The sequence below is a fragment of the Microcaecilia unicolor genome, chromosome 11 (genome assembly GCF_901765095.1).
Source record: "Microcaecilia unicolor chromosome 11, aMicUni1.1, whole genome shotgun sequence".
In the NCBI taxonomy this organism is placed as follows: domain Eukaryota; kingdom Metazoa; phylum Chordata; class Amphibia; order Gymnophiona; family Siphonopidae; genus Microcaecilia; species Microcaecilia unicolor.
The window spans coordinates 156775951-156802488 of NC_044041.1; the positions used below are offsets into that span (position 1 = coordinate 156775951).

General features: G+C 43.9%; 1 protein-coding gene across 1 annotated transcript in view; it reads left to right on the forward strand.

Annotated features, from left to right (window-relative positions):
* Window positions 1–26118, forward strand: part of LOC115480163 (cytochrome P450 2G1-like) — a 181584-nt gene extending 155466 nt beyond the window's left edge. The window contains exons 7-9 of the mRNA XM_030218648.1: window positions 5051–5238; window positions 11614–11755; window positions 24171–26118. Coding sequence (XP_030074508.1) covers window positions 5051–5238; window positions 11614–11755; window positions 24171–24352 — 512 coding nt within the window. The 3' untranslated portion in view covers window positions 24353–26118. The remainder of the gene's footprint in view (window positions 1–5050; window positions 5239–11613; window positions 11756–24170) is intronic.
* The last annotated feature ends 420 nt before the right edge of the window (window positions 26119–26538 follow it).

Genomic DNA, 26538 nt, shown 5'->3' on the forward strand with positions numbered 1-26538 from the left:
CCAACATTCTATTCGCTTTCCTAGCCGCAGCAGCACACTGAGCAGAAGGTTTCAGCGTATCATCGACGACGACACCCAGATCCCTTTCTTGATCCGTAACTCCTAACGCGGAACCTTGCAAGACGTAGCTATAATTCGGGTTCCTCTTACCCACATGCATCACTTTGCACTTGTCAACATTGAACTTCATCTGCCACTTGCACGCCCATTCTCCCAGTCTCGCAAGGTCCTCCTGTAATCGTTCACATTCCTCCTGCGACTTGACGACCCTGAATAATTTTGTGTCATCGGCGAATTTAATTACCTCACTAGTTATTCCCATCTCTAGGTCATTTATAAATACATTAAAAAGCAACGGACCCAGCACAGACCCCTGCGGGACCCCACTAACTACCCTCCTCCACTGAGAATACTGGCCACGCAATCCTACTCTCTGCTTCCTATCTTTCAACCAGTTCTTAATCCATAATAATACCCTACCTCCGATTCCATGACTCTGCAATTTCTTCAGGAGTCTTTCGTGCGGCACTTTGTCAAACGCCTTCTGAAAATCCAGATATACAATATCAACCGGCTCCCCATTGTCCACATGTTTGCTTACCCCCTCAAAAAAATGCATTAGATTGGTGAGGCAAGACTTCCCTTCACTAAATCCGTGCTGACTTTGTCTCATCAGTCCATGTTTTTGTATATGCTCTGCAATTTTATTCTTAATAATAGCCTCCACCATCTTGCCCGGCACCGACGTCAGACTCACCGGTCTATAATTTCCCGGATCTCCTCTGGAACCTTTCTTAAAAATCGGAGTAACATTGGCTACCCTCCAGTCTTCCGGTATTACACTCGATTTTAGGGACAGATTGCATATTTCTAACAGTAGCTCCGCAAGTTCATTTTTTAGTTCTATTAATACTCTGGGATGAATACCATCAGGTCCCGGTGATTTACTACTCTTCAGCTTGCTGAACTGACCCATTACATCCTCCAAGGTTACAGAGAATTTGTTTAGTTTCTCCGACTCCCCCGCTTCAAATATTCTTTCCGGCACCGGTGTCCCCCCCAAATCCTCCTCGGTGAAGACCGAAGCAAAGAATTCATTTAATTTCTCCGCTACGGCTTTGTCCTCCTTGATCGCCCCTTTAACACCATTTTCGTCCAGCGGCCCAACCGACTCTTTGGCCGGTTTCCTGCTTTTAATGTATCTAAAAAAGTTTTTACTATGTATTTTTGCTTCCAACGCTAATTTCTTCTCAAAGTCCTTTTTTGCCCTCCTTATCTCCGCTTTGCATTTGGCTTGGCATTCCTTATGATCTATCCTGTTACTTTCAGTTGGTTCTCTTCTCCACTTTCTGAAGGATTGTTTTTTGGCTCTAATGATTTCCTTTATCTTACTGTTTAGCCACGCCGGCTGACGTTTAGTTTTTTTTCCCTTTTTCCTAATACGTGGAATATATTTGTCCTGAACCTCCAGGATGGTGTTTTTAAACAGCATCCACGCCTGATGCAAGTTTTTTACTCTGCGAGCTGCTCCTTTCAGTCTTTTTTTCACCATTTTTCTCATTTTGTCGTAATCACCTTTTCTATAGTTAAACGCTAGCGTACTTGATTTCCTAGTTTCACTTCCTTCAATGCCAATATCAAAACCGATCATATTATGATCACTGTTATCAAGCGGCCCTCGTATCGTTACCCCCTGCACTAGATCATGAGCACCACTAAGGACTAAGTCTAGTATTTTTCCTTCTCTTGTCGGCTCCTGAACTAGCTGTTCCATGAAGCTGTCCTTGATTTCATCAAGAAATCTTATGTCCCTTGCGTGTACAGATGTTACATTACCCCAGTCTATATGCGGGTAATTGAAATCCCCCATTATTATTGTGTTGCCCAGTTTGTTTGCGTCCCTGATTTCCTTTAACATTTCCGCATCCGTCTGTTCGTCCTGGCCAGGCGGACGGTAGTACACTCCTATCACTATCCTTTTCCCCTTTGCACATGGAATTTCAATCCACATATGGCTTACAGAAAGATCTGATTCCCCACTGGCTGCTTTCCCCATCTGCAATTCATACCATCAGTACCAGTGTAGATAAGCATCAGTTTCTTGATCATTTGGTTAATATTCTTTTTCAGCTAATACGAATTTTTAATTACACCCTGACCTACATCAGGTGTTTGCTGCCTCCAAATTGCTGAAACTTACCTTTCCAACTTCATAGATGTCTATCCTGCCTTCTAAGACATAAAGATGTTTTAGTTTTTTTTTTACTCAAAGGATCACTGCCTTCTCTTGAAGTTTGGGGCAGCCCTGGCAAGGAATTAACAGGTTCCTCTCCACATTGATTATTGTTTCCCCCTCTCACCCTACCCAGTTACATCCTGGACCCACACACATAGGTTTTCACATCAGAGGATTTCCTGGGATATACCATTACTTAGTCAGAGGCCTACACTGGTTTGGATCTCCTCTTCAGTGAGACCATCAGATATGGGTCATACTCATACTGTCCTTACCTAGAAGATGTTGAGATGAGGGACACAGGGTGATTTCTGCTGCAGGGGTGCTTTTGCTGACACAAAGCGACACTATCAAGGGTTAGTTTCAGAGGACACTTCATTTTCAGTGCAATGCCAGTGCTGGAGTAGTTCCGTGCCAGTGTTTGAAAAGTTCTTGGTGAGTTAAGGAGGGGAAAGATCTCAATTCTCATAAATATGTGTAAGAGTGAGGGAAATTTTGATGGCACACAAAGGATATTTTCTCTGATAAACTCTGCTTTTGCTAGGAAAGTCCTAGCGTGCACTGGGGGGGGGGGGGGGGGGTGCAAACAACAGGACTGAATCAACTTGCCCTGAAACAAGAAGCCAGTTAGAAACTCTATTCATATTTAGAGGGAACTGGTAATTGTGGATTAGCATCACCGAAAAGAACAGGGGTAATAAAAAAAAAGAAAAAAAAAAAGAGAGCAATGAACTCACCAAATATCCCCTCACTTTTAGTTCTGGGAATATGAATGGTTATTGGGCTGGGTGTTATATAGAGCACAGAGGCAGCACCTACAAATACACACTTTGCTACATTTATATATTTTGGTCTCTTAGCTGTGTACAAATACGTATATAATTTTAAATTATCTTTAAGGTTTTCACATAATATAACAATTGCTATTATACAGTAATAGAAAAGTTCTTGTTCTTGCTTAGGGGTACAGTCACAATGGTATAGTATACTAGCAACAATATGGTTTCCAGATTTTAAGGAAATTAGCAATACTATTTGATTTTTCAGCAATATTAGCTTCATATTTATAAATAAGTCAAACAGTGTTGCACCAAAGTATGAAAGAAACTTTAGTGTTATCTTTCCATTCCAATATAATTGTTTTAATAGCTATGGCTAATAAAATGTCTAGAAGCTTATTTTGAGTTTGAAACCAGCTGATTTGACAACCAAGGGATCTTAGCACAATAGCTCGATAGTCTAATTTAGCCTGAATATGTAATATCATTGAGATTAAAACGTCATAATCTCATTAATCTAACCAGTGTCCAAGTGATTTTATGCATTAAAAAAATGATTGCAAAATGGGTGCTCAGGCTAATGGTCTATTAATCTTTGGCCAAAATTCTGACCATTGTTGATTTGTTAAGGTGACTGATAAATCATTAGACCAAGGGCTATGTTTACTAAGTGGCGCTATGGGCGCATTAGCATTTTTAATGTGCGTAAATGGTGTATGCACGTTAAATGCCAACACGCCCATAGAAATGTATAGGTGTATTAGCGTTTAATGTGCCTTAAATTTACAGGCATTTAAAAAATGCTAACACACCTTAGTAAACATACCACCAAGAATTCTATAAAGAAATGATGTGGTGGTCATATAAAGACAGAAAAATCGAATAATATTTAGAGGTAGTACTGCCTTTAATTAATGCTTCAGAGAAAATAGTATAAATGTCCGAAGTGACAACAGATATATTGCTAGAACATAAAAAAGGGTGATATAAGTTGTAAATACTGATAAAATTGTGTATTAGGTATGGAGAATTTTAGGAGTAGAGTGAAATGACATCAAATGAGTACCATCCAGCAAGTCACCTATGCATTGAATACCAGAGGATATCTATGAGTTCCAGAAAATAGGGGAGTTATTCCTAATTTTAGAATTGTTCCAAATAGAAATGAATTTAGAGTGAAAATTGGAATTTTTTTTGAGTAGAGTCTCATGTTTTAATGGCAATGATAGTGTCATCAAGTATGTTTGTATCAGAGGAGTCGGGCCAAAGGGAAGAAGTACTCATTCTGATTTTTAAAGGTAACGGATATGATAGCTTTTGTTCTACTGTAAGCCATAAAGGTGAATTGTCATCAGGGGGTATCCACCAGGCAGCTTCCCTTAATGGAAGTACCTGATTATAGTCCTCAAAGTGAAGGAATTTAATACCCCCTTTATCATTAGTTGCTTTTAATTTTTTAAGAGCTATTCATGAGGGGTTATGTTGCCATAAAATGCAGAGTAATTACTCAATATTATGTAAAAAGGACTTCGGAAATTGCACAGGAAGCATATTCAGTAAATAAAAAACTAAAGGTGAAAGCATCATTTTTATAGCCGCAAGTCTCCCCCACCAAGTAAGAAATAGTGGGGATCATTTATGAAAGGAAGACTTTATCAGATTACATACTCTAGTAGTATTTTCATTGTTTCTTGAATGGATGATTTAAAGATTAATCCTAAATATTTTGTACATTTAGAGCAAATAGGGATAGAAGGAAAATTGTTTGTACACAATGAACATTAAGAGGAAAAATCTCAGTTTTGGTCCATTTTATTGTATATCCTGAAAGAGAGCCAAATTATTAAATTATTTTGAAAATATGGGGAACAGAGAAGTCTGGTGATGAGATATATTGTAAAACATCACCTGCATATGCAGATAATTTGATCGAAAAGCCTACAACCTTTATACAATGTATAAATGATGAAGATCGAATGGTTATCTACAAATATATATATATATATATATATATATATTTTTTTTTTTTAAACAGAAAAGGTAATGCAGGAGATTGACCATATGATTGGACAGAATCGGGCTCCATCAGTGGAGGACCGGAGCAAGATGCCATACACAGATGCTGTCATTCATGAGATCCAGCGCTTCGTTGATATTGTTCCTCTGAATGCACCCCATATGGTTACTCAAGACACTGAGTTCCGTGGCTACGCCATCCCCAAGGTCAGTTTCAGTTCAGTCCCAGCTAACAACTTTTCAGTTCCAGTATCCTTAAGACTTTCTTCCACCAAACCCATAAACAAGTTTGGTTTTGAGGGAATCATATCCAGACTGACTGCAATTTGTTGATCTAAGACACAAGAATGTGCATGTATTCACAAATGTATCATGTTCACACATGCAAAAGTTTGTGCCTTTCTGCCAGGCATTCCAGCATAATCTGAAACTAGTTTGCTCTATTCTGCACAGACATGGACTGGATTAAAGCCTGACTGGTAAGTGCAGGAATAGGAACCTCCAGTCTTCATGGACACCATTCTGCTCAAGTTTTCAGGTTATCCCTAATAAATATGTAATTATTACATACTAAGTAACTACCAGACTACAATCTGCAAAACTATATATCTTTTATTGAATATTGCAAGTCTACCGAAGGACACAAAGAAAAAAAAACAAACGATCTCACCAACTACCGCCCAGTCGCATCTATCCTACTAGTAGTTAAACTGATGGAGAGCATGGTGACCAAACAGCTCTCTGACTATATGGATAAGTTCTCCTTACTACATGAATCTTAATCAGGATTCCACCCATCCCATAGTACCGAAACTGTGCCGGTCACTCTCCTGGCCAAATTCAAGAATGAAATAGCCTTAGGTAATAGCATACTTCTCCTCCAATTTGACAAGTCGAGTGCATTCGATATGGTAAACCACAATATACTTCTTCGACTTCTAGAACACTTCGGGATTGGTGGAAATATACTTAGCTGGATCAAGAGTTTTCTAACCACCAGAACATACCAAGTAAAATCTAACACAAACATATCACCAATGTGGAAATCAGACTGCAGAGTTCCTCAAGGTTCACCATTGTCACCAATACTCTTCAATATATTAATGATCCCACTGGCCAAGTCCCTATCAAACCATGGTCTCCACCCGTTCATCTGTGCTGATGATGTCACAATCTACATCCCTTTTAGACACAATCTATCAGAAATCACCAGTGACATCAAGCGTGGTTTGAACACCATGGACTTATGAGCAAACTCATTGCAACTGAAGCTGAACACTGATAAAACACACTGCCTTATCCTCTCATCCCAGCACAATAATTACAAACCCACAACCTTAATCACTTCAGATCATACCCTCCCCATTTCAGATAGTCTCAAAATACTAGGTGTTACAATTGATCGCAATCTTACACTTGAGACCCAAGTCAACTCCACTGTAAAGAAAATGTTTCATTCAATGTGGAAACTCAAATGTATAAAACCTTTCTTCCCGGGGGAAATATTCTGTAAACTAATTCAATCAATGGTACTAAGCCACGTTGACTACTGCAATGGAATCTATGCGGGATGTAAAGAACAACTCACAACGAAACTCCAGACAGCCCAAAACACAGCAGCCAGGTTTATATTTGGTAAAACACGATTCCAAAGTGCCACACCACTCCGTGAAAAACTGCACTGACTTCCGATAAGAGAATGCATCACCTTCAAAACCTGCACCCTGGTCCACAAGATTATCAACGGTGAAGTCCCAGGTTACATGATTGACCTGATTGATCTCCCAACCAGAAATAGAACCAGTTCATCACGGACTTACCTGAATCGCCACTACCCAAATTGCAAAGGACTTAAATACAAGACAACCCATGTGTCCAACTTCTACATAAGTACACAACTGTGGAACGCACTGCCACAAGCTGTGAAAACAAACTACAACCATCTAAAATTCAGAAAATCACTAAAGACTCACCTGTTCGGAAAGACATACCTGACTAACCCAACATAAATGCCTCAACTCCGCAACACATCAATACCAAAGATCGTACTGGACATTATCAACCCTCCCAATCTTTAAACCTACATGCCTGAATCTTATCTTCCCTATTCCACCCTAACGTCTAATTGTACTTGTTCCCTACTGGACTTGGCGAATGCCTTTATGGTACTATGTAAGGCACATTAAGCCTGCAAATAGGTGGGAAAATGTGGGATACAAATATAACAAATAAATAAATAAAACTATTTATAAAACAACAAGGTTCACTTACTTAACATTAATCCCACACTCATATTCATCCACTCCATTCATACAATCACAATCACCATTTTTACTGTTGTCCAGACTACTACTCCCTCTTATCTAACTTCTTTAACATTAATCATGTTGGTAATATTGTACAAGAAAATTACAAGTATCACATGAGTACTCCCAACGTCGCAAACTGTAATTCTTCTATATGTTGTCTTAGAAAACTCCCTTATGTGGCGTGAAACCCTGCTCAGCGCATCCCGGGATGCACTGGGCTGGGCTGGGCTGGGTTCTGTTCCTACTCATCTCCTGCTCCTGAGATCATCTTTGGGACATTGTTGTTCTTTTCCACCTTGGTGGTTTTGCTGCTTCTGCTAGAACCAAATAATGCCCTTCCAGACCTGGGACAACTTCAAATATTGGACGTCTTCAGTCTGTTTTTTGAAGCGCCTGGTTCTGTTCCCACTCCTTTCCTGCTCCATGGCTGAGCGCCACCATTTTCAAGGCGGCACTGGATGAGGAGGGAGTGTACTACTTCCCTCCTCCAACAAAGGTATGGGGGGGCTGGGAAGAGGGCGACTAGACAGGTTGGGGGGGGGGGTTTGATTTGTGGCCCACTGGACCACCAGGGCTTTTTTTTGGGGGGGGTGCAAGGGGGGTTAGGGGAGTGGAGTCTGCCAGACCTTCAGTCCCCGTGTCGCTGGCTTGGGGTTCCTGCTCCTGCAGGGGGGGCTGCATTGGAGGGGAATGAGGGACCTGCTATAATGTAAATGCACGCTGGACAGGGCTCACCATTCCTCTCCAATGGTCTGCAAACCCTAATGCCAGCTCCGAGCTGGCGTAGGGTTTGCTGCAGACAGCGCGCTAATGTTTGGCACTATACTGGCAGATCTTTGGGGAGGAATATGTTTAGTATGCATTTGCATGCTACTTATTCTAACAACCCTGTTTAGCATGCATTTGCATGCTAATTGCGGTCAGAGCCCACAAGCGCATTGTTTCACGTACTCGGGGGCTCCGATCATGGGACAGTAGTAAACGCAGGCACTAGTATGGCACTAATAGCTACTACTGATCATCGGTCCGTCAGGTAGAAGACTTGATTAAATATTTTATTTTATTTATTTATTTATTCAAAATATTTATAAGAAACATCTTATGTCAGAAAGTATCATCATAAATATACAATTTACCAAGGAAATTATCTACAAAAGTAAAATAATTCACTTTTTCAAAGGATTGATACTCAAGTCCATAATTCTAGGATCCAGTATGTAGGAAATCAACTGGAGAAATAAACAAGTGAAAATAAACATAGGATATCGCACATCACTAAGTGGAATTGCCTTATTCTTATCGCTTATCCTTTTTTGCCGAGGCTATAAGTGCCGAAACACGGGCAGGTTCCATGAAAACATATTTCTTCCCCCCCCCCCCCCCCCAGTCTTATTATGCACTTGCAGGGGTATCTTAAAAAAAAGGTACCCCCCAAGTGCAGAACTTCCGGCTTGAGGAGTAAGAATTGTTTCCTCCGCCATCTAGTCTCCTTAGAGACATCAGGAAATAAAAGAATTTTAAAGCCTAAAAAAGGCTTTCCTTTATTACGGAAGAACAAGCGGAAAATCCAATTCTTATCCGGTAATAGTGCAACAGTCGCCACCAAAGTAGCGGTCGTTGCAAGTTCAGAGTCAGTGGTGTCGAGCAAAAGAGATATGTCTATTGGCTTTTCAATGATCTGATTCGGTTCTTTCCCAGGAATGTAGTAAGCCATTGTAAAAGGTGGAAGATTCTGTTCAGGAATATTCAGATTTTCACATAGATAACGTTTTAACATTTCAAGAGGAGCTACATTTTGTATTCGGGGAAAATTAACAAATCTCAAATTATAACTTTTAGTATAATTATCAAATAATTCAGTTTTTTTTCCTAAGACTAGTTAAATCTTTCATCATCATAGCTTGAGTTGTTTCAAAGTTTAAAACCTTTTGATTCAGTTTCTCCTCCAATTTTCCAATTTTATCATCCAAAACTTTAAACTCCTCTTCTTTTTTTTGTACTTCAGTTTCCAATGTTCTTATTTTAGGTAATAGCTCATTACTTTGTTTCAGAAAAAGTTGTCCCAGGTTAGATACCAAATCCCATAAAGTTTCTAAAGTCACTTCCTTTGGTCTTTTCACTAGTGCTTTAGGTAATTCTAACCTTATGGAAGACTGCTCAGGAATCACACTCTGTCCCTTGGCTCCTCTCCCCTCATTCCACGGCGTCTTTACAGGCAAACTGCCCTCTATTCCTTGCTCCGGTGTTATCTGAGCTTCCTTTCGACGATCTTCTGGGCCCTCTATACCTTCCGGAGTAGACCCTGTCGATCCAAGGAGGAAGGAACTCGCGGCAATCGGCTGGGGAGGCGGTGTGCGCATAGCGGGGCTTAGAGTGACATCAAGGCCAACGGAAGCCGAAGTCTCCAGCTCATCGGGATTCCTAGCTGGTAGCATTCCGCTATCAACAGCAGTTCCCAACGGTCTCACAAATCTGTCTAAAGGACCAGGCAATGAGGGGGGCAGCGTGGGAGCTCTGGCCGCCACTCTCCCTCGATGTTTCGGCATCTTTAACAACGGTAAGAATGAGATCAGCTGCGTCTTAGTGATGTGCGGCCATCTTGGATCCGCTTGATTAAATATTTTAGTAATATTATAAAAGGATGATGTAGGAGAGGGTTTTCTTATGTTGTTGATCTGCACTTTTAGTTAAACCCCTGAAGACGATTTTTATAGATTTTATGAAAAGGTTGACCAGCTATGTGGGGTCTACACTAATTGGAAGAATCACATTTGTGGAACCATCAAATGGGGAATATAAAGTGAAAGACATAAGCCTGTTCTAAGACACATATAGAAGAATTACAGCTTGTGACGTTGGGAGTACTCATGTGATACTTGTAATTTTCTTGTAGAATATTACCAACATGGACGACAGTAAAAATGATGATTGTGATTGTATGAATGGAGTGGATGAATATGAGTGTGGGATTAATGTTAAGTAAGAGAACCTTGTGGTTTTATAAATAGTTTTATGACTTGCAATGTTCAATAAAGGATATATAGTTTTGCAGAGAGTAGTCTGGTAGTTACTGAGTGTGTAATGGTTATAGTGTGTAACTAGAGTGGAAAAGAGATACTTAGTAGATTGTAATAAATATGTGAGGGATAAATTTACATTAAGAAAAGCTATTTCATGTATGTTTGTTAAGGATAGGCTAAGAACCCAAACTGACTGGTGTCAGTGGACTAAAAGGGCCTGATTTTCAGCCGGTGGTGGGCAATGCATTTGCTGTCTGCCGCCAGTGTTAAACCTGGATAGTCAATGCTGGGCCATATTTGGTGGCTGACTTTGAATATATGGGTTTATTTTGGCTACCAAAAAGTTAACCCGGTATGCAAATATTCAGCATTAACCAGTTAACTTTTTAGCGGTCAAAAATAGGCCCGCTATTTAAGTGACCTATTTTGACCGCTCAGCAGTACGGAGAAAACAAACAATACAAAGCAAAAAGCACCAAGAGTCTTCAAAACCAGAACAGGTCCTTTAATTAGTACTGTAAATCAACGCAGTACATCATTAACCCGACACGGGCTGTGTTTTGGCATTCAATGCTTGCATCAGGGGTTGTACAACAAAAATTGTTTCCAAAATGAACCAGCTCACCATCGGGCTCCCAGTAAATAATAACTGACCTATTAAAAAGTCAATTCTCCAGCGATCCGTTTCTATAAAACATGCAAAGTGAGTGGTGCGGCTACCCTGTCTTTGTCGGTTTGGTGCTGATTATCTGAGCCTAACCAGCTATGTCACGTGATATAGCTGGTTAGCAGCTAACTGCTACCTGTGATATTCAGGGGGACATAACCAGTTATCTCCTGCTGAATATCCACGGTTAGGTGCTTAAACACTATTTAACGGTTAAATACTTTTGAATATTGGGGGAAAGTGACCTACCACTAAGTAAATGGCTGCTATAGCCAATGAGGTAACAGGGTATAACAAGCTGGACAAGCTGCCCAAGGATGGAGCTCCCTGAAAACACAAGAAACTCTGTGGGGTCTGTGGTCTGTTACTGGCTCAGTCGTCACATTCCCTGACTCTTACTTCCCAAGACCAGACCAAGAGCATCTCCCATTTCAAGAGCCACTACATGAGCGGCTTCATGAAGAAAGGGAACAATGGAAGACAGAGTGCTGAATAGTGGAACCTTTTGCAGAATTTTCTCTAGTTATGCCACTGACTAAAGTTAAATATTTGATTGATCTGTTATGTCTCAAATTCTTGTTTCCAGGGTACTATGGTGTTCCCTATGCTGACCACAGTCTTGAAAGATCCCCAGTGGTTCAAGAACCCTTATAGCTTTGACCCTGGTCATTTCTTGGATGAACACAGTGCTTTTAAGAAGAATGATGCCTTCATGCCTTTTTCTGCAGGTAGTTATCTTGGGAGGGGGGGGGGGGGGGGGTTCTGACCTGGTTTTACAGCTTGGCTCACTGACACAGCACTAACAGACTACTCAACAATTACTGTGGATTCTTTTGGATTCGTATTAGGTAAATTAGACTTTTTTTTAGAGGTCATTATTGTCTAATATACACAATGATTAAGCTATATGCACAATGATTAAGCTATGTAACTGAAAAGAAACAATAATACCTATCTATAATTAAAAAGAAACAATCATTACATCACTGGTCCCTACATCCAAGCAATGCTAGGAGTTTCTAAACCAAGAAAAGAAGCAATAATACACTATAATATAAACAAAACCTATACATACATCACTGGTCCTTACATCATCCATGCTTTTTACATCAGCTGAGAGAAGCCCCCTTTTCAGGGAAGCTGGAGTCTCATGACCAGAAGTCTGGTTCTATGCAATGCATCCATCCATAGATGAGCTTCTGGTTTCACTGTTAGAGGCCTCCTTTTTTATTAGGCTTAGAATTCATGTTCAGAGCTGAGAAAAATTACAGAATGCTTGAGAATTTTTCTGTTTTGGTAAACAAGCCATACTGTGGGAAGGTGTCTCTCAGTCCAGGTGGCCAGTCTGACCTCGAAACAGGCTCCACCTCTCCCTTCACATACCAAATTAATTAGAGCTGTGTGTTATCTTCTTCCACATTTCACACAATCAAAGTTAAATAATCGTTTTCATACAAACAGAATAAACAATCATTTTAATGAGCGAGTGCACTGCCGGCCACTCAGAGTTGAAAAGCAATTTCTAAAATCCTTTTTATTGCATTTGGTCCTTTGCTTTTCAATTCTATTTAACAATTCCATGCATAACAATTCCATACAGTCAAAAGAATGATATTGAACACTAATTTCAACAAACATACTAAAATTAGTAAGAAATATCCAAGGGCAAATGTTAATAATGCTGCCCACCAATAACTAATCAAAATTCAGTATTACAAATAATACACACTGCTTAGTTACATTACACTGCACAATTTGCCCAGAACAAAAGAGGTCAGTGCACAAGGCAGTATTTGAAATTATTAATCAATTTGTAGAAGGAATCCATTGGTGAAATTCACCTCCACAAGTGTTCAGAGTTAGTCATCTTGAGCCTTATTCCTTTGTATAAGGGCTAATAAATAGTACAAAAAGCAAGTAGTAAAATATGCTACATTAATGTCTACTTGTAAACTATCTGAGTATAATCAAAAAGAAAAAATAATTTTATCATATTGCAAAGTCAGTTCTAATACATTTTACTTTGTAGGCTAACGTTTCAGTATTGATGACATTTATTATCTCTACACTTGGACCAACAGCTCCTAATAATGTATCATGCCAAGCTTGTTTTACTCTATATCTAGGTACTTAAGGGTACTATAGTATTTATACAGGTCTTCATAGGTGTAGCATTCACACAAGAAGAATATAAACATGTGCTAATAACACATTGGTGGTGTAAATATCAACAATGTCCGCATTTTTGGGTCAACATTGCTGTATTGTCTGTTTCTCCGAGGACAAGCAGGCTGCTTGTTCTCACGACTGGGTGACGTCCGCGGCAGCCCCCACCAACCGGAAAGAAGCTTCGCGGGACGGTCGGCACGCAGGGCACGCCCACCGCGCATGCGCGGCCGTCTTCCCGCCCGTGCGCGACCGCTCCCGCCAGTTCCTTTTTTTCCGCGCCTGGAGAGAGTCGTGCTTTGCCGCTCTCTCTACTTCAGCCGCCGGATTCTTGCGATCGCGTATACGCGGATCGCGCTTCGTTTAATTAATTTCCTTTTAGTATTTTTCTGTTCAAAAAAAAAAAAAAAAAGAAAAAAGACTGCGCGTGTGGAGCACGCGCTCCCCTTTTCCCTCGCTTCCAGCGGGGACGCCTCGTTGCGGCCTAGTGGCCGCTCGGTCGGCTAGTTTTTTCGTGGTGTGATTTTAGCCACCATTGCCGACTTTGACTTCGCCGACGCGATTTTTCCGTCGATGTCCTCGAAGGTCCCGAGTGGATTTAAAAAGTGTGGTCGCTGCGGCCGGCCGATCTCGCAGACCGACACCCACGCTTGGTGCCTCCAGTGCCTCGGGCCGGAGCACAATCTCAAGTCGTGTGCGCTGTGTCTCGGTCTCCGGAAACGGACTCAGGTTGCGAGGCAAGTTCTGCGGGACCGTCTTTTTGGAACTTGCGCCGGCCCCTCGACGTCGACCTCGACGGCATCGGTATCGAAGGCCGGATCTTCGGTACCGGTATCGATGCCCGAGACATCGGCACCGATGGCAGCGACCCCAGGAGAACAGGTCCCGTCGGCCCGCCGGTCCGCCGGTGAGAGTGGGGTTGAGAGGCCGCGTGGGCTGTCGGCCCCGGTCACTCCCTCAGCTCGTGAGCCACGGGACCGAACCCTGTCGGACCCGGTACCTCGAGACCGAGGGGGATCGACCTCCTCCTCCTCCATGCCCTCCGGCGCCGGTGACGTGCACCGGAAAAAGGACAAGAAGCGCCGTCACCGGGAGCCCTCGGTGCACCCTGAAGGGGAGTCGACGCCGAAGCGTCATTGTAGAGAGGAGAGATCTCCGTCGGTGGTGGAGGTACCGACGCGTCGGGGTTCCGGCACCTCGGTGCCGTCTCCTGGCCCCCAGCAGCTTCTGGCACCGACACCCTTACCGGCCCCACCGCCTTTCCCGGCAGCGGGCCTGGACGAGTGCCTCAGAGCCATCCTTCCGGGGATCCTGGAAGGGCTGATGCGCCAGGCTGTGCCGGCGTCGGGGGTGCTTGCGCCCCCGGCGCCGATGACTGTGGCGCCGGCGAGCTCTAGCCCGGCGCCGGGGCTGTCGACACCGCCGCCGCTTGCGGTGCCGGTCTCGACCGCCACGCAGGTGGAGTCCCCGTCGACGTCGATGGAGGGAGCTCCGTCCCCGCCGGCGCGGGAGTCCACCGCTCGACGACACCGAGGCCTCGGTGCCTCGACGTCGAGCCGGGCCCGGTACCGGACTCAGCTACATGAGCTAATGTCCGATACCGAGGATGAGGACTCGTGGGGGGAAGAGGAAGACCCGAGATATTTCTCCTCAGAGGAGTCTACGGGCCTTCCCTCGGACCCCACGCCGTCACCGGAGAGGAAGCTCTCACCTCCTGAGAGTCTCTCCTTTGCCTCCTTTGTGCGGGATATGTCTATAAGCATTCCCTTTCCCGTGGTCTCTGTGGAAGAGCCGAGGGCCGAGATGCTCGAGGTCCTCGACTATCCATCACCACCTAGAGAGTCCTCCACGGTACCGCTGCACAATGTCCTGAAGGAGACGCTGCTTCGGAACTGGGTGCGACCACTAACTAACCCCACCATTCCCAAGAAAGCAGAGTCCCAGTACAGGATCCACTCTGACCCAGAGCTCATGCGGCCCCAGTTGCCCCATGACTCAGCGGTCGTGGATTCTGCTCTCAAGAGGGCACGGAGTTCGAGGGATACCACCTCGGCGCCCCCGGGGCGGGAGTCTCGCACTCTGGACTCATTTGGGAGGAAGGCCTACCAATCCTCCATGCTCGTGACCCGCATCCAATCTTACCTGCTCTATATGAGCATCCACATGCGGACCAATGTGCAACAGCTGGCGGACCTGGTCGATAAGCTCCCGCCGGAGCAGTCCAGGCCTTATCAGGAGGTGGTCAGGCAGCTGAAGGCGTGCAGAAAGTTCCTGTCCAGGGGGATTTTTGACACCTGTGACGTGGCATCTCGTGCTGCGGCCCAAGGTATAGTGATGCGCAGGCTCTCATGGCTGCGTGCCTCTGACCTGGACAACCGCACCCAGCAGAGACTGGCTGACGTCCCTTGCCGGGGGGATAATATTTTTGGCGAGAAGGTCGAGCAGATGGTTGACCAACTGCATCAGCGGGAAACCGCTCTCGACAAGCTCTCCCACCGGGCGCCTTCAGCACCCGCCCCCGCGTGCGGGCGTTTTTCCCGGGCCCGGCAGGCTGCACCCTATTCTTTTGTGAAGCGTAGGTACAACCAGCCGGCCCGAAGGCCTCGTCAGGCACAGGGACAGCCCCAGCGCGCTCGTTCCCGTCAACAGCGTGCGCCTAAGCAGCCCCCTGCGCCTCCACAGCAAAAGCCGGGGACGGGCTTTTGACTGGATCCATGGGAACATAGCCGCCCTACAAGTGTCCGTACCGGACGACCTGCCGGTCGGAGGGAGGTTAAAAATTTTTCACCAAAGGTGGCCTCTCATAACCTCCGACTAGTGGGTTCTCCAAATAGTGCGGTACGGATACGCCCTGAATTTGGCCTCCCTGCCTCCAAATTGTCCTCCGGGAGCTCAGTCTTTCAGCTCCCATCACAAGCAGGTACTTGCAGAGGAACTCTCCGCCCTTCTCAGCGCCAATGCGGTCGAGCCCGTACCACCCGGGCAGGAAGGGCAGGGATTCTATTCCAGGTACTTCCTTGTGGAAAAGAAAACAGGGGGGATGCGTCCCATCCTAGACCTGAGAGGCCTGAACAAATTCCTGGTCAAAGAAAAGTTCAGGATGCTTTCCTTGGGCACCCTTCTGCCAATGATTCAGAAAAACGATTGGCTATGTTCCCTGGATTTAAAGGACGCATACACTCACATCCCGATACTGCCAGCTCACAGACAGTATCTCAGATTCCGCCTGGGCGCACGGCACTTTCAGTATTGTGTGCTGCCCTTTGGGCTCGCCTCTGCCCCACGAGTGTTTACAAAGTGCCTCGTGGTGGTAGCGGCCTACCTACGCAAGCTGGGAGTGCACGTGTTCCCTTATCTCGACGATTGGCTGGTCAAGAACACCTCGGAGGCAGGAGCCCTCCGGTCCATGCAGTGCACTATTCAACTTCTGGAGCTGCTGGGGTTTGTGATAAATTACCCAAAGTCCCATCTCCAGCCAACTCAGTCTCTGGAATTCATAGGAGCGCTGCTGAATTCCCAGATGGCTCAGGCCTACCTTCCCGAAGCGAGGGCCACCAATCTCTTGGCCCTGGCTTCGCGGACCAGAGCGTCTCAGCAGATCACAGCTCGGCAGATGTTGAGACTTCTGGGTCATATGGCCTCCACAGTTCATGTGACTCCCATGGCTCGTCTTCATATGAGATCTACTCAATGGACCCTAGCTTCCCAGTGGTTCCAAGCCACCGGGAATCTAGAGGATGTCATCCGCCTCTCCACCAGTTGCCGCACTTCACTGCTCTGGTGGACCATACGGACCAATTTGACCCTGGGACGTCCATTCCAAATTCCGCAGCCCACGAAAGTGCTGACGACGGATGCATCTCGCCTGGGGTGGGGAGCCCATGTCGATGGGCTTCACACCCAGGGTCTGTGGTCCCTCCAGGAAAAGGATCTGCAGATCAACCTCCTGGAGCTCCGAGCGATCTGGAACGCACTGAAGGCTTTCAGAGATCGGCTGTCCTGCCAAATTATCCAAATTCGGACAGACAATCAGGTTGCAATGTATTACGTCAACAAGCAGGGGGGCACCGGATCTCGCCCCCTGTGTCAGGAAGCCGTCGGTATGTGGCGTTGGGCGTGTCGGTTCGGCATGCTTCTCCAAGCCACGTACCTGGCAGGCGTAAACAACAGTCTGGCCGACAGACTGAGCAGAGTCATGCAACCGCACGAGTGGTCGCTCCATTCCAGAGTGGTACGCAAGATCTTCCGAGAGTGGGGCACCCCCTCGGTGGATCTTTTCGCCTCTCAGACCAACCACAAGCTGCCTCTGTTCTGTTCCAGACTTCAGACACACGGCAGGCTAGCGTCAGATGCCTTTCTCCTTCATTGGGGGACCGGCCTCCTGTATGCTTATCCTCCCATACCTTTGGTGGGGAAGACCTTACTGAAGCTCAAGCAAGACCGCGGCACCATGATTCTGATAGCGCCCTTTTGGCCCCGTCAGATCTGGTTCCCTCTTCTTCTGGAGTTGTCCTCAGAAGAACCGTGGAGATTGGAGTGTTTTCCGACTCTCATTTCGCAGAACGACGGAGCGTTGCTGCACCCCAACCTTCAATCCCTGGCTCTCACGGCCTGGATGTTGAGGGCGTAGACTTCGCTGCGTTGGGTCTGTCTGAGGGTGTCTCCCGGGTCTTGCTTGCCTCTAGGAAGGATTCCACTAAAAAGAGTTACTTTTTCAAGTGGAGGAGGTTTGTCGTTTGGTGTGAGAGCAAGGCCCTAGAACCTCGTTCTTGCCCTGCACAGAACCTGCTTGAATACCTTCTGCACTTATCAGAGTCTGGCCTCAAGACCAACTCAGTAAGGAATCACCTTAGTGCGATTAGTGCTTACCATTATCGTGTGGAAGGTAAAGCCATCTCTGGAGAGCCTTTAGTCGTTCGATTCATGAGAGGCTTGCTTTTGTCAAAGCCCCCTATCAAGCCTCCTACTGTGTCATGGGATCTCAACGTCGTCCTCACCCAGCTGATGAAACCTCCTTTTGAGCCACTGAATACCTGTCATCTGAAGTACTTGACCTGGAAGGTCATTTTCTTGGTGGCAGTTACTTCAGCTCGTAGGGTCAGTGAGCTTCAAGCCCTAGTAGCTCATGCTCCATATACTAAATTTCATCACAACAGAGTAGTGCTCCGCACTCACCCAAAGTTCCTGCCGAAGGTGGTGTCGGAGTTCCATCTTAACCAGTCAATTGTCTTGCCAACATTCTTCCCCAGGCCGCATACCCGCCCTGCTGAACGTCAGTTGCACACATTGGACTGCAAGAGAGCATTGGCCTTCTACTTGGAGCGGACACAGCCCAACAGACAGTCCGCCCAATTGTTTATTTCTTTCGACCCTAACAGGCTAGGGGTCGCTGTCGGGAAACGCACCATCTCCAATTGGCTAGCAGATTGCATTTCCTTCACTTACGCCCAGGCTGGGCTGACTCTTGAGGGTCATGTCACGGCTCATAGTGTCAGAGCCATGGCAGCGTCAGTGGCCCACTTGAAGTCAGCCACTATTGAAGAGATTTGCAAGGCTGCGACGTGGTCATCGGTCCACACATTCACATCACATTACTGCCTCCAGCAGGATACCCGACGCGACAGTCGGTTCGGGCAGTCGGTGCTGCAGAATCTGTTTGGGGTGTAAATCCAACTCCACCCTCCAGGACCCGAATTTATTCTGGTCAGGCTGCACTCTCAGTTAGTTGTTCTTCGTAGGTCAATTCCTGTTGTTTCCTCGCCGTTGCGAGGTTCCATTGACCTGGGTTCTTGTTTTGAGTGAGCCTGAGAGCTAGGGATACCCCAGTCGTGAGAACAAGCAGCCTGCTTGTCCTCGGAGAAAGGGTATGATACATACCTGTAGCAGTTGTTCTCCGAGGACAGCAGGCTGATTGTTCTCACCTACCCTCCCTCCTCCCCTTTGGAGTTGTGTGTTTCATCTTTTGCTAGTCATTCAACTGGCGGGAGCGGTCGCGCACGGGCGGGAAGACGGCCGCGCATGCGCGGTGGGCGTGCCCTGCGTGCCGACCGTCCCGCGAAGCTTCTTTCCGGTTGGTGGGGGCTGCCGCGGACGTCACCCAGTCGTGAGAACAATCAGCCTGCTGTCCTCGGAGAACAACTGCTACAGGTATGTATCATACCCTCTCTGACTTGTGCAAGTCATATTAAACTCGTTCGTGTGGCAGGACTCCTTTCCATATTCGAGTTTCTGTTAATAGTTGTCACAGGACACACCTAGTAAGCTGAACACGTGTAATTATCTTGTCAGATTTCACTATGATTCTTCCATCTCCCAATCAGCTTGCCCTGACTCTCTGCAGTGAGTCATAAATGTCCACCGGGGGTAATAGCCATACCCAAAGACACCATAAGAAGAAGGATTACACTGATTCTTACAAAGATCTATGAGAGAGGCATATAAACAGATCAGTTATTCTCTAAGATAACACTTAGTTGCTGGGACATAAGTCCATTCTACTTGCCCAAATCGGAGGATCAGGACAGGATCAGAATCAGGACTTAAGGCATATTGTTATACTAATTAGCCTTCAAAATAGGAACCATTATCAATTATTAATTCTAAAGTTAAATATCTACTGCTGTGCACACAGATTGACATCCTTGCAAATTAGGTAAAGGTCCTATATAATCCATCTACCAAATTTGTTCAGGTAATTTTCCCCTTTATAATTGCCCCTTAGACATGTGGGGAACAGATTGCCTAATTTGGTATTAACAGACCAGACATTCAACAATAACAGTTCTAATAACATCCATAAACTAATACCATGATCTGTTGCCCACCTGTATGTGGCCTTTCCTCCCAGAGGTTCACATTTTTGGTGTGCTCATTTTGCCAAACCTGAGCAATTATCTGGTTCTTCCACAGTTTCTACCTTGAGGGGTGTGTTTTTACTTTGTTCATCGGCCACTGCGCTGTAGAGAGGTTCTAAAGTTTCACCCTTGCAATGAGCATCTACATAAAAAACAATAACATTAGTATTTTACATAATTCCAAATATACTACTACTACTACTACAAATCATTTCTATAGCGCTACTAGTCGTACGCAGCGCTTCACAATTGAACATAAAGAAGAAACAGTCCCTGCTCAAGAGAGCTTACAATCTAATTCAGGACAGACAGATAGGATAAATAAGGGATAAGGGTAGGGCAGACAGATAGGACACATAGGGATAAGGGACTATTGAAGAAAGAAAGACTAGATAAAGGTTACGAACAAGTGAAAAGTTAGGAATCAAAAGCAACATCAAACAGGTGGGCCTTTAGCCCGGATTTGAAGGCGGCCAGAGATGGAGCTTGACGTAGCGGCTCAGGAAGTCTATTCCAGGCATAAGGTGCGGCAAGATAAAAGGAATGGTGTCTGGAGTTAGCAGTGGAGGAGAACGGTGCGGTTAGGAGAGATTTACCTAGTGAATGGAGTTCCTGGGAAGGATTGTAAGGAGAGATCACCAGCAGTGCACTCGCTCATTAAAATGATTGTTTATTCTGTGTGTATGAAAATGATTATTTAACTTTGTGTGAAATGTGGAAGAAGATAAAACACAGCTCTAATTAATTTGGTATGTGAAGGGAGAGGTGGAGCCTGTTTCGAGTTCAGACTGGCCACCTGGACTGAGAGACATGTGACCACCTTCCCACAGTATGGCTTGTTTACCAAAACAGAGAAATTCTCAAGCATTCTGTAATTCTGTATCTTGCCACAATTTTCTGCCCCACAAATCCTTAGCATAATTTTCTAATTATTTTTGTACCAAGTAGGTAGCCAAGTGGCTAATCTATTTGCCACAGACAATGAGTTAGTATATACATCACATTATCCCAAATTTTCAAAACAATATAAACAATCTATAACTGCATATTAACTACTTCCTCTTTCTCCACTGCATTCTAATTAAACTATGTGTCTTATAGTCAGCTGCACCATATCTACTAAAGAAAAATAATATGCTAGTAGCTGCTTCACAAGAAAAAGGTGTACTTTCTTTTCTACTTCTAAAAACCTACAGCTCTAAAACCTTAGTGTTACTTGATTTGTTTGTTTTTGCTAAAAGCTCTAATTAGCATAATTTCATTCACTGAGACACTCAATTCTACTTCTAGTTGCACTGGTCACAGATCTAAAGCAATCTGTGTTGTCTGCTCAAAAGCCTGAAAAAAAACCTGTTGCTCTTTTTCCCTCCACTCAAGGTCATATTTTTGTTCCCCTGATATGCTGCTTGCAAAAGCTGAGTAATTTACAGAGAGGAACAAATTCCAGTGCATAAAAGTTTTGCTGCCTGGGACAGTGTATCTTATTAAGATTTATCTCCCATCCCTTGTCCTTTAAATGTGCAATTAATAACTCCAAATGAGTCTAAACATCCTAAATCATGATATAAATGTACTTTCTTTTTGTTAATTTTCCCTCTTCACTTCCTATATTTATATTGTGCCACTATCACAGCAGCACTCTATCCAGCTTATCAGTTAGTAACGTAACCATTTCATTTTAACTATGTAAGTCATACCTATCATTCCAATTCTGTACTTTTCCTATGCTGTTTATCCTGGCTCTAACGGGTTTTCCGATAAGCAATACTATTCCTTCTCCTTTTCTATTTGAATTTTTTGCCTGCAACGAACCACAGCCACTCAGTGGCTATAACACCATATGGTGCCTCATCCCAGCCTGGGAATTCAACACTCTCCTCTGCATTCCTCTTAAAAAGTGCCATTCCTTCTACGAATCCCACCCTCATCGCCAAAATGTTCTGACCTGGTTTTACAGCCTGCTGCAATGACACAGCACTACTCAACAATTACTGTGGATTCTTTTGGATTCATATTAGGTAAATGAGACTTTTATTAGAGGTTCATTATTGTCTAATATACACAATGATTAAGCTATATACACAATAATTAAGCTATATAACTGAAATGAAACAATAATACCTATCTATAGTTAAAAAGAAACAATCATTGCATCACTGGTCCCTACATCCAAGCAATGCAAGGAAATTGTAGACCGGGAAAAGAAGCAATAATACACTATAATATAAACAATACCTACTGGTCCTTACATCATCCAGACTTTTTAAATCAGCTGAGAGAAGCCCTTTTTCAGCGAAGTCGGAGTCTCATGACCAGGAATCTGGTTCTATGCAATGCATCCATCCATAGATGAGCTTCTTGTTTCACTGTAAGAGGCCCCCTTTTTTTTATTAGGCTTAGAGCTCATGTTTGGAGCTAAGGAAAATTTCAGAATGCTTGAGAATATTTCTGTTTTGGTAAACAAGCCATACTGTGGGAAGGTGGTCATATGTCTCTCAGTCCAGGTGGCCAGTCTGAACTCGAAACAGGCTCCACCTCTCCCTTCACATACCCAGTTAATTAGAGCTGTGTCTTATGTTCTTCCACATTTCACACAATCAAAGTTAAACAATCATTTTCATACAAACAGAATAAACAATCATTTTAATGAATCTCACTAGCTCTTCCAAACCACAAGTGAGAGCAGCTGGCCTATAGAAACTGAGTGATAAGGCAGGGTGCCTACTTGTGACAAGTAGGAGGAAATTAGAGCTCTAAGCAGAATCAGAATTATCTATTAAGAGTCCCAAGGCACAGAGCGGTTGGTGTCCTGGAGGCACTTTCTAATAATGCATAGCCTCAGCAGCAGCACCCTAATAGACCCACCCCCTTAAAGGCAGAGGGGCAACCCAGCCATGATTCCATACAGTTCTCGGAGTACCACTAGCTTGTGAGCCCTTGTGGTTTTAAGAGGGTGGGACTGATTGGGTACAGGTTGAGCAATGTTTATGAGCCAGGTGTTGAAATAGACTTCTTGGGACATTTCCCCTGTTTCAGTGTTGTATAGCTAAGCTGGGTAGATGGAGGAGTAGAAGCCATGACATGCAGACTATAAGGTAAAACTAAAACTGGGTCAACTTGTTCTGAAAATCTAGAGCCAAGTGGCAACCCTACTGGAGGGGAGAGAGGCATAGACCAGATGGAGCACTACTGCTGTATAACATTTTTTCCTCTCCCATAAAGAAAGTCATCAGAGGGATTAATTTAAATGATAATACAATGCATGACCTACTGTAGTGCTTCCCAAACTTTTATCTAATATGGCCTCATTTTAATACTTAAAATTCCTATGACCCCAGATTATGATTAAAAACAAAATAGCATCCATCCACTCCCATCCTATCATTCACTTATTTCTCTTTTCCCCCCACCCAACCATAAACAATGCATGAAGGCAGCAGTATCGGTCAGCATAGGTCCTATGTATCAGTGGGCTCTCACAGACCCCAGTGATCTTCATGGGTTTCCATTCTAACAAGAATACGCACAAGAGGAAGGAGCAGGACTTGACTTACAGGCCTCTTGTTGACTACTAAATACCAGATAACAATCCCACAGAATTTACACCAAACACAGTTGTCAGGTATTGAATAAATAAGTGTAGAATGTGCTCATAAATATCAGTGGACCATTACAACCAAACAAGTCAGTTGTTAGTCCAAGCTTGTGATGTAATCATAGCACATTCAAAAAAGAACACACTCATGTGCCAATTTCAAAAGTGTCATTGTGATAATAAAGCAAAACATTTTTAACTTAACTTTATAATGTTCACTTCATTCATAATATTGAAACACAGCTTATAAAACTGGGCTTCCTACAAGGGTCCCTATAATGTACTATGTTTTGCAACAGCTTTCTGAGGGAACACAAGAATCAGTGACTGTTTGATATGTAGTGTCTTCTTTTGACATTCTTCTCATTATTTCTCCAAACTGCTACTAAATGGCATAGATCATAGTGGAAGACCAGAGGGAGGTGGAGCAGTCCTCCTTCTATGACCCCATCCATGGAACCACTGACCTGGTACTTAATGGTTATGCACTGTGTTGGTTGCCTTAACCTTTTTTGATGTCCATCCCAGGGAAACGAATCTGCCTCGGGGAAGGCCTGGCCCGTATGGAGCTCTTCCTGTTCTTCACTACCATCCTGCAAAACTTCACCCTGAGGACCACAAAGGATCCTAAGGACATTGACATCAGCTCAGGATTGAGGTCAGGCAACTCACCACGCCCTTACCAGCTGTATGTGCATCCACGCCGATGATATGTTACCTGTAGATTTTGCTTCAGGGGCTGTGCAACCTGTGAAATACTAATAGCAGCCCCAGTATAACTCTTGTCATGGAGCACTGTATATACAATATCAGACTGCGTGGGAATCCATCCTGTTGTTCAGCTTTACCATGTTGTTTCCCTTCTTGGACTGGGGTTGAGTTGAAAAGCTATGAATCTTGCAGTTTCCTCTCAAGGAAGGAACTGGGGTCTCTGATCAATGAATGCTTTGATGTTGGGTCTATATCAGAGGGGTTGATATTCAAAAGCACGTATGTGGTAAATATTGGCTGCTAGCCACATAAGTGCTTTGCTTTCGGTTTTCCAGCCTGTTAAATAGGGGGAGATGGGCGTAAATTTTATCTGGAGAGTGACAGTGTTCAGTTGCTTTTTGAATAACTTAATCTGCATAATTTAGGACTGTATATTGAGCAGTGTAATTTACATGGGTAGCCTGGCTAAAAATCTGATTAAAGATATCTAGATAACTTAGGCTAATAGTTTTAAAGAGCAGCAGCCCTGCAGAGTACTAATCCCAGAATGTTCAAAGTAGGAAACATTAAACAGAAAAAAGGCATCCAGCCTGGTGGCTGCACTAGTAGTTAAATCAGAATTGGCTGAACCTATTACAGGTGGCCAGGATCAGCCTGGTTACTATATGCAAGGGGATGTTAAACAATTATACCCACTTCCAGACACAAGAGTGAGGCCTAGCTATGAGTAACGTACTCCCCAGTTTGCTTGGAATATTGACATTGCCCACCTCATGTATATTAATTAGTGTAAATACTAAAGAAATAATCCTTTATAATTATAAGCAGACACTAGTATGCTGCAGTTTATTGTTCTCTGATTTATCAGTCTATAAGTTTTACATTTTTTTTAATTTAAAGAAGTCTTTATTCAAAGGGATTACACAATGCACAGAGGAATTTGACCCCCCCCCTAGTACACAGTCGTAAAACAAGTTGCAAGTAACACCAAACTGACCCAAAAGATAGAGCAACCTCGCACAGCACAATACCATGCTCCTGCAACTCCCAAACCATAACAAGCACTTAGACACTTCTATTTGTTTAATAATTTTTGTTTTGTTAAACTGTAGAATCCCCTATCCCACACCCCCCTATCTACCCCCCAACCGAAAAACCAAAGGAGAAAAGAGAACCCCCCCCCCACACACACACACACAAGGTCCCCACCGCACCACCACCATCCGCTTCATCACGCACAGTTAGAAACAAAAGTCTCCCAAATTGCTTCTCATTTTGCCAGAGTCTTGTGACACATGGCCCATTGCCTTTCCATCTCACAAACGTACCACAGTTTTACATTTTTAATGTTTTTATTGTAGACCTATGGCCCTAGATAGTAACAAGTAAAACTTCGGTACATGGTTGGTGTGAAAATAACTGGAAAAACCCCCAAAATAAAAATAAAGTTTAAAAAAATGTATAAATAATAATAACTGTACTGTGCTCTGTACACTGATGATGCTTTATAAAAAAAAAAATCACTACTTTGTGAGTAGTGCCTGCTGAATTGGGAAAAGTTGTGTTTTGAACTCTGCTGAGCCTGATTTCATTTTTGTATGAACAAAACACCAGTTTGCCTACCTTTACCTTCAACTGGTTGCATGGGAGCTATTGCTCTGCCTATTTGTGTCATCCCTCTAAATTACTCAGAACAGTGGTGAAACCCTATTTAAAGGACTGCATGTTTTGATTTGCCACCATAAAAGGGTGTACCATAAAACCATTCCCCTTTATATGCCTCATAATTTGTTTGCTGCCTTGTGTGTGGTTTGTTTGTTTTTTATTTTATTTTTGTAAATATTCACATTATTTCAAGAAAACTCTTGATTTGGAAATAGGTAATATAAGTTCAAATTATACAAATATTTAAATTATAAGATATATGTTATTCCCCCCTCCAATCTCTAGCCCACAATATGGGAGAAAAAAAACAAGGTACAAATCCATGAAATATGTTTCTACTGATTAAAGCTAGGAAATAGAAAGGAGAACTAAGTGCCATCAATAACTATTACGGAGTAGATGTTAATAATACTGCTGGCTGGTCCCCCCTCACATGAAGATCCTCACCAGCTACACCAAAGATGTGTGTCACTGCTGGGTGGGCCTGAACTCAAAGTGCCCTCTGTATCCCTTCAAATCA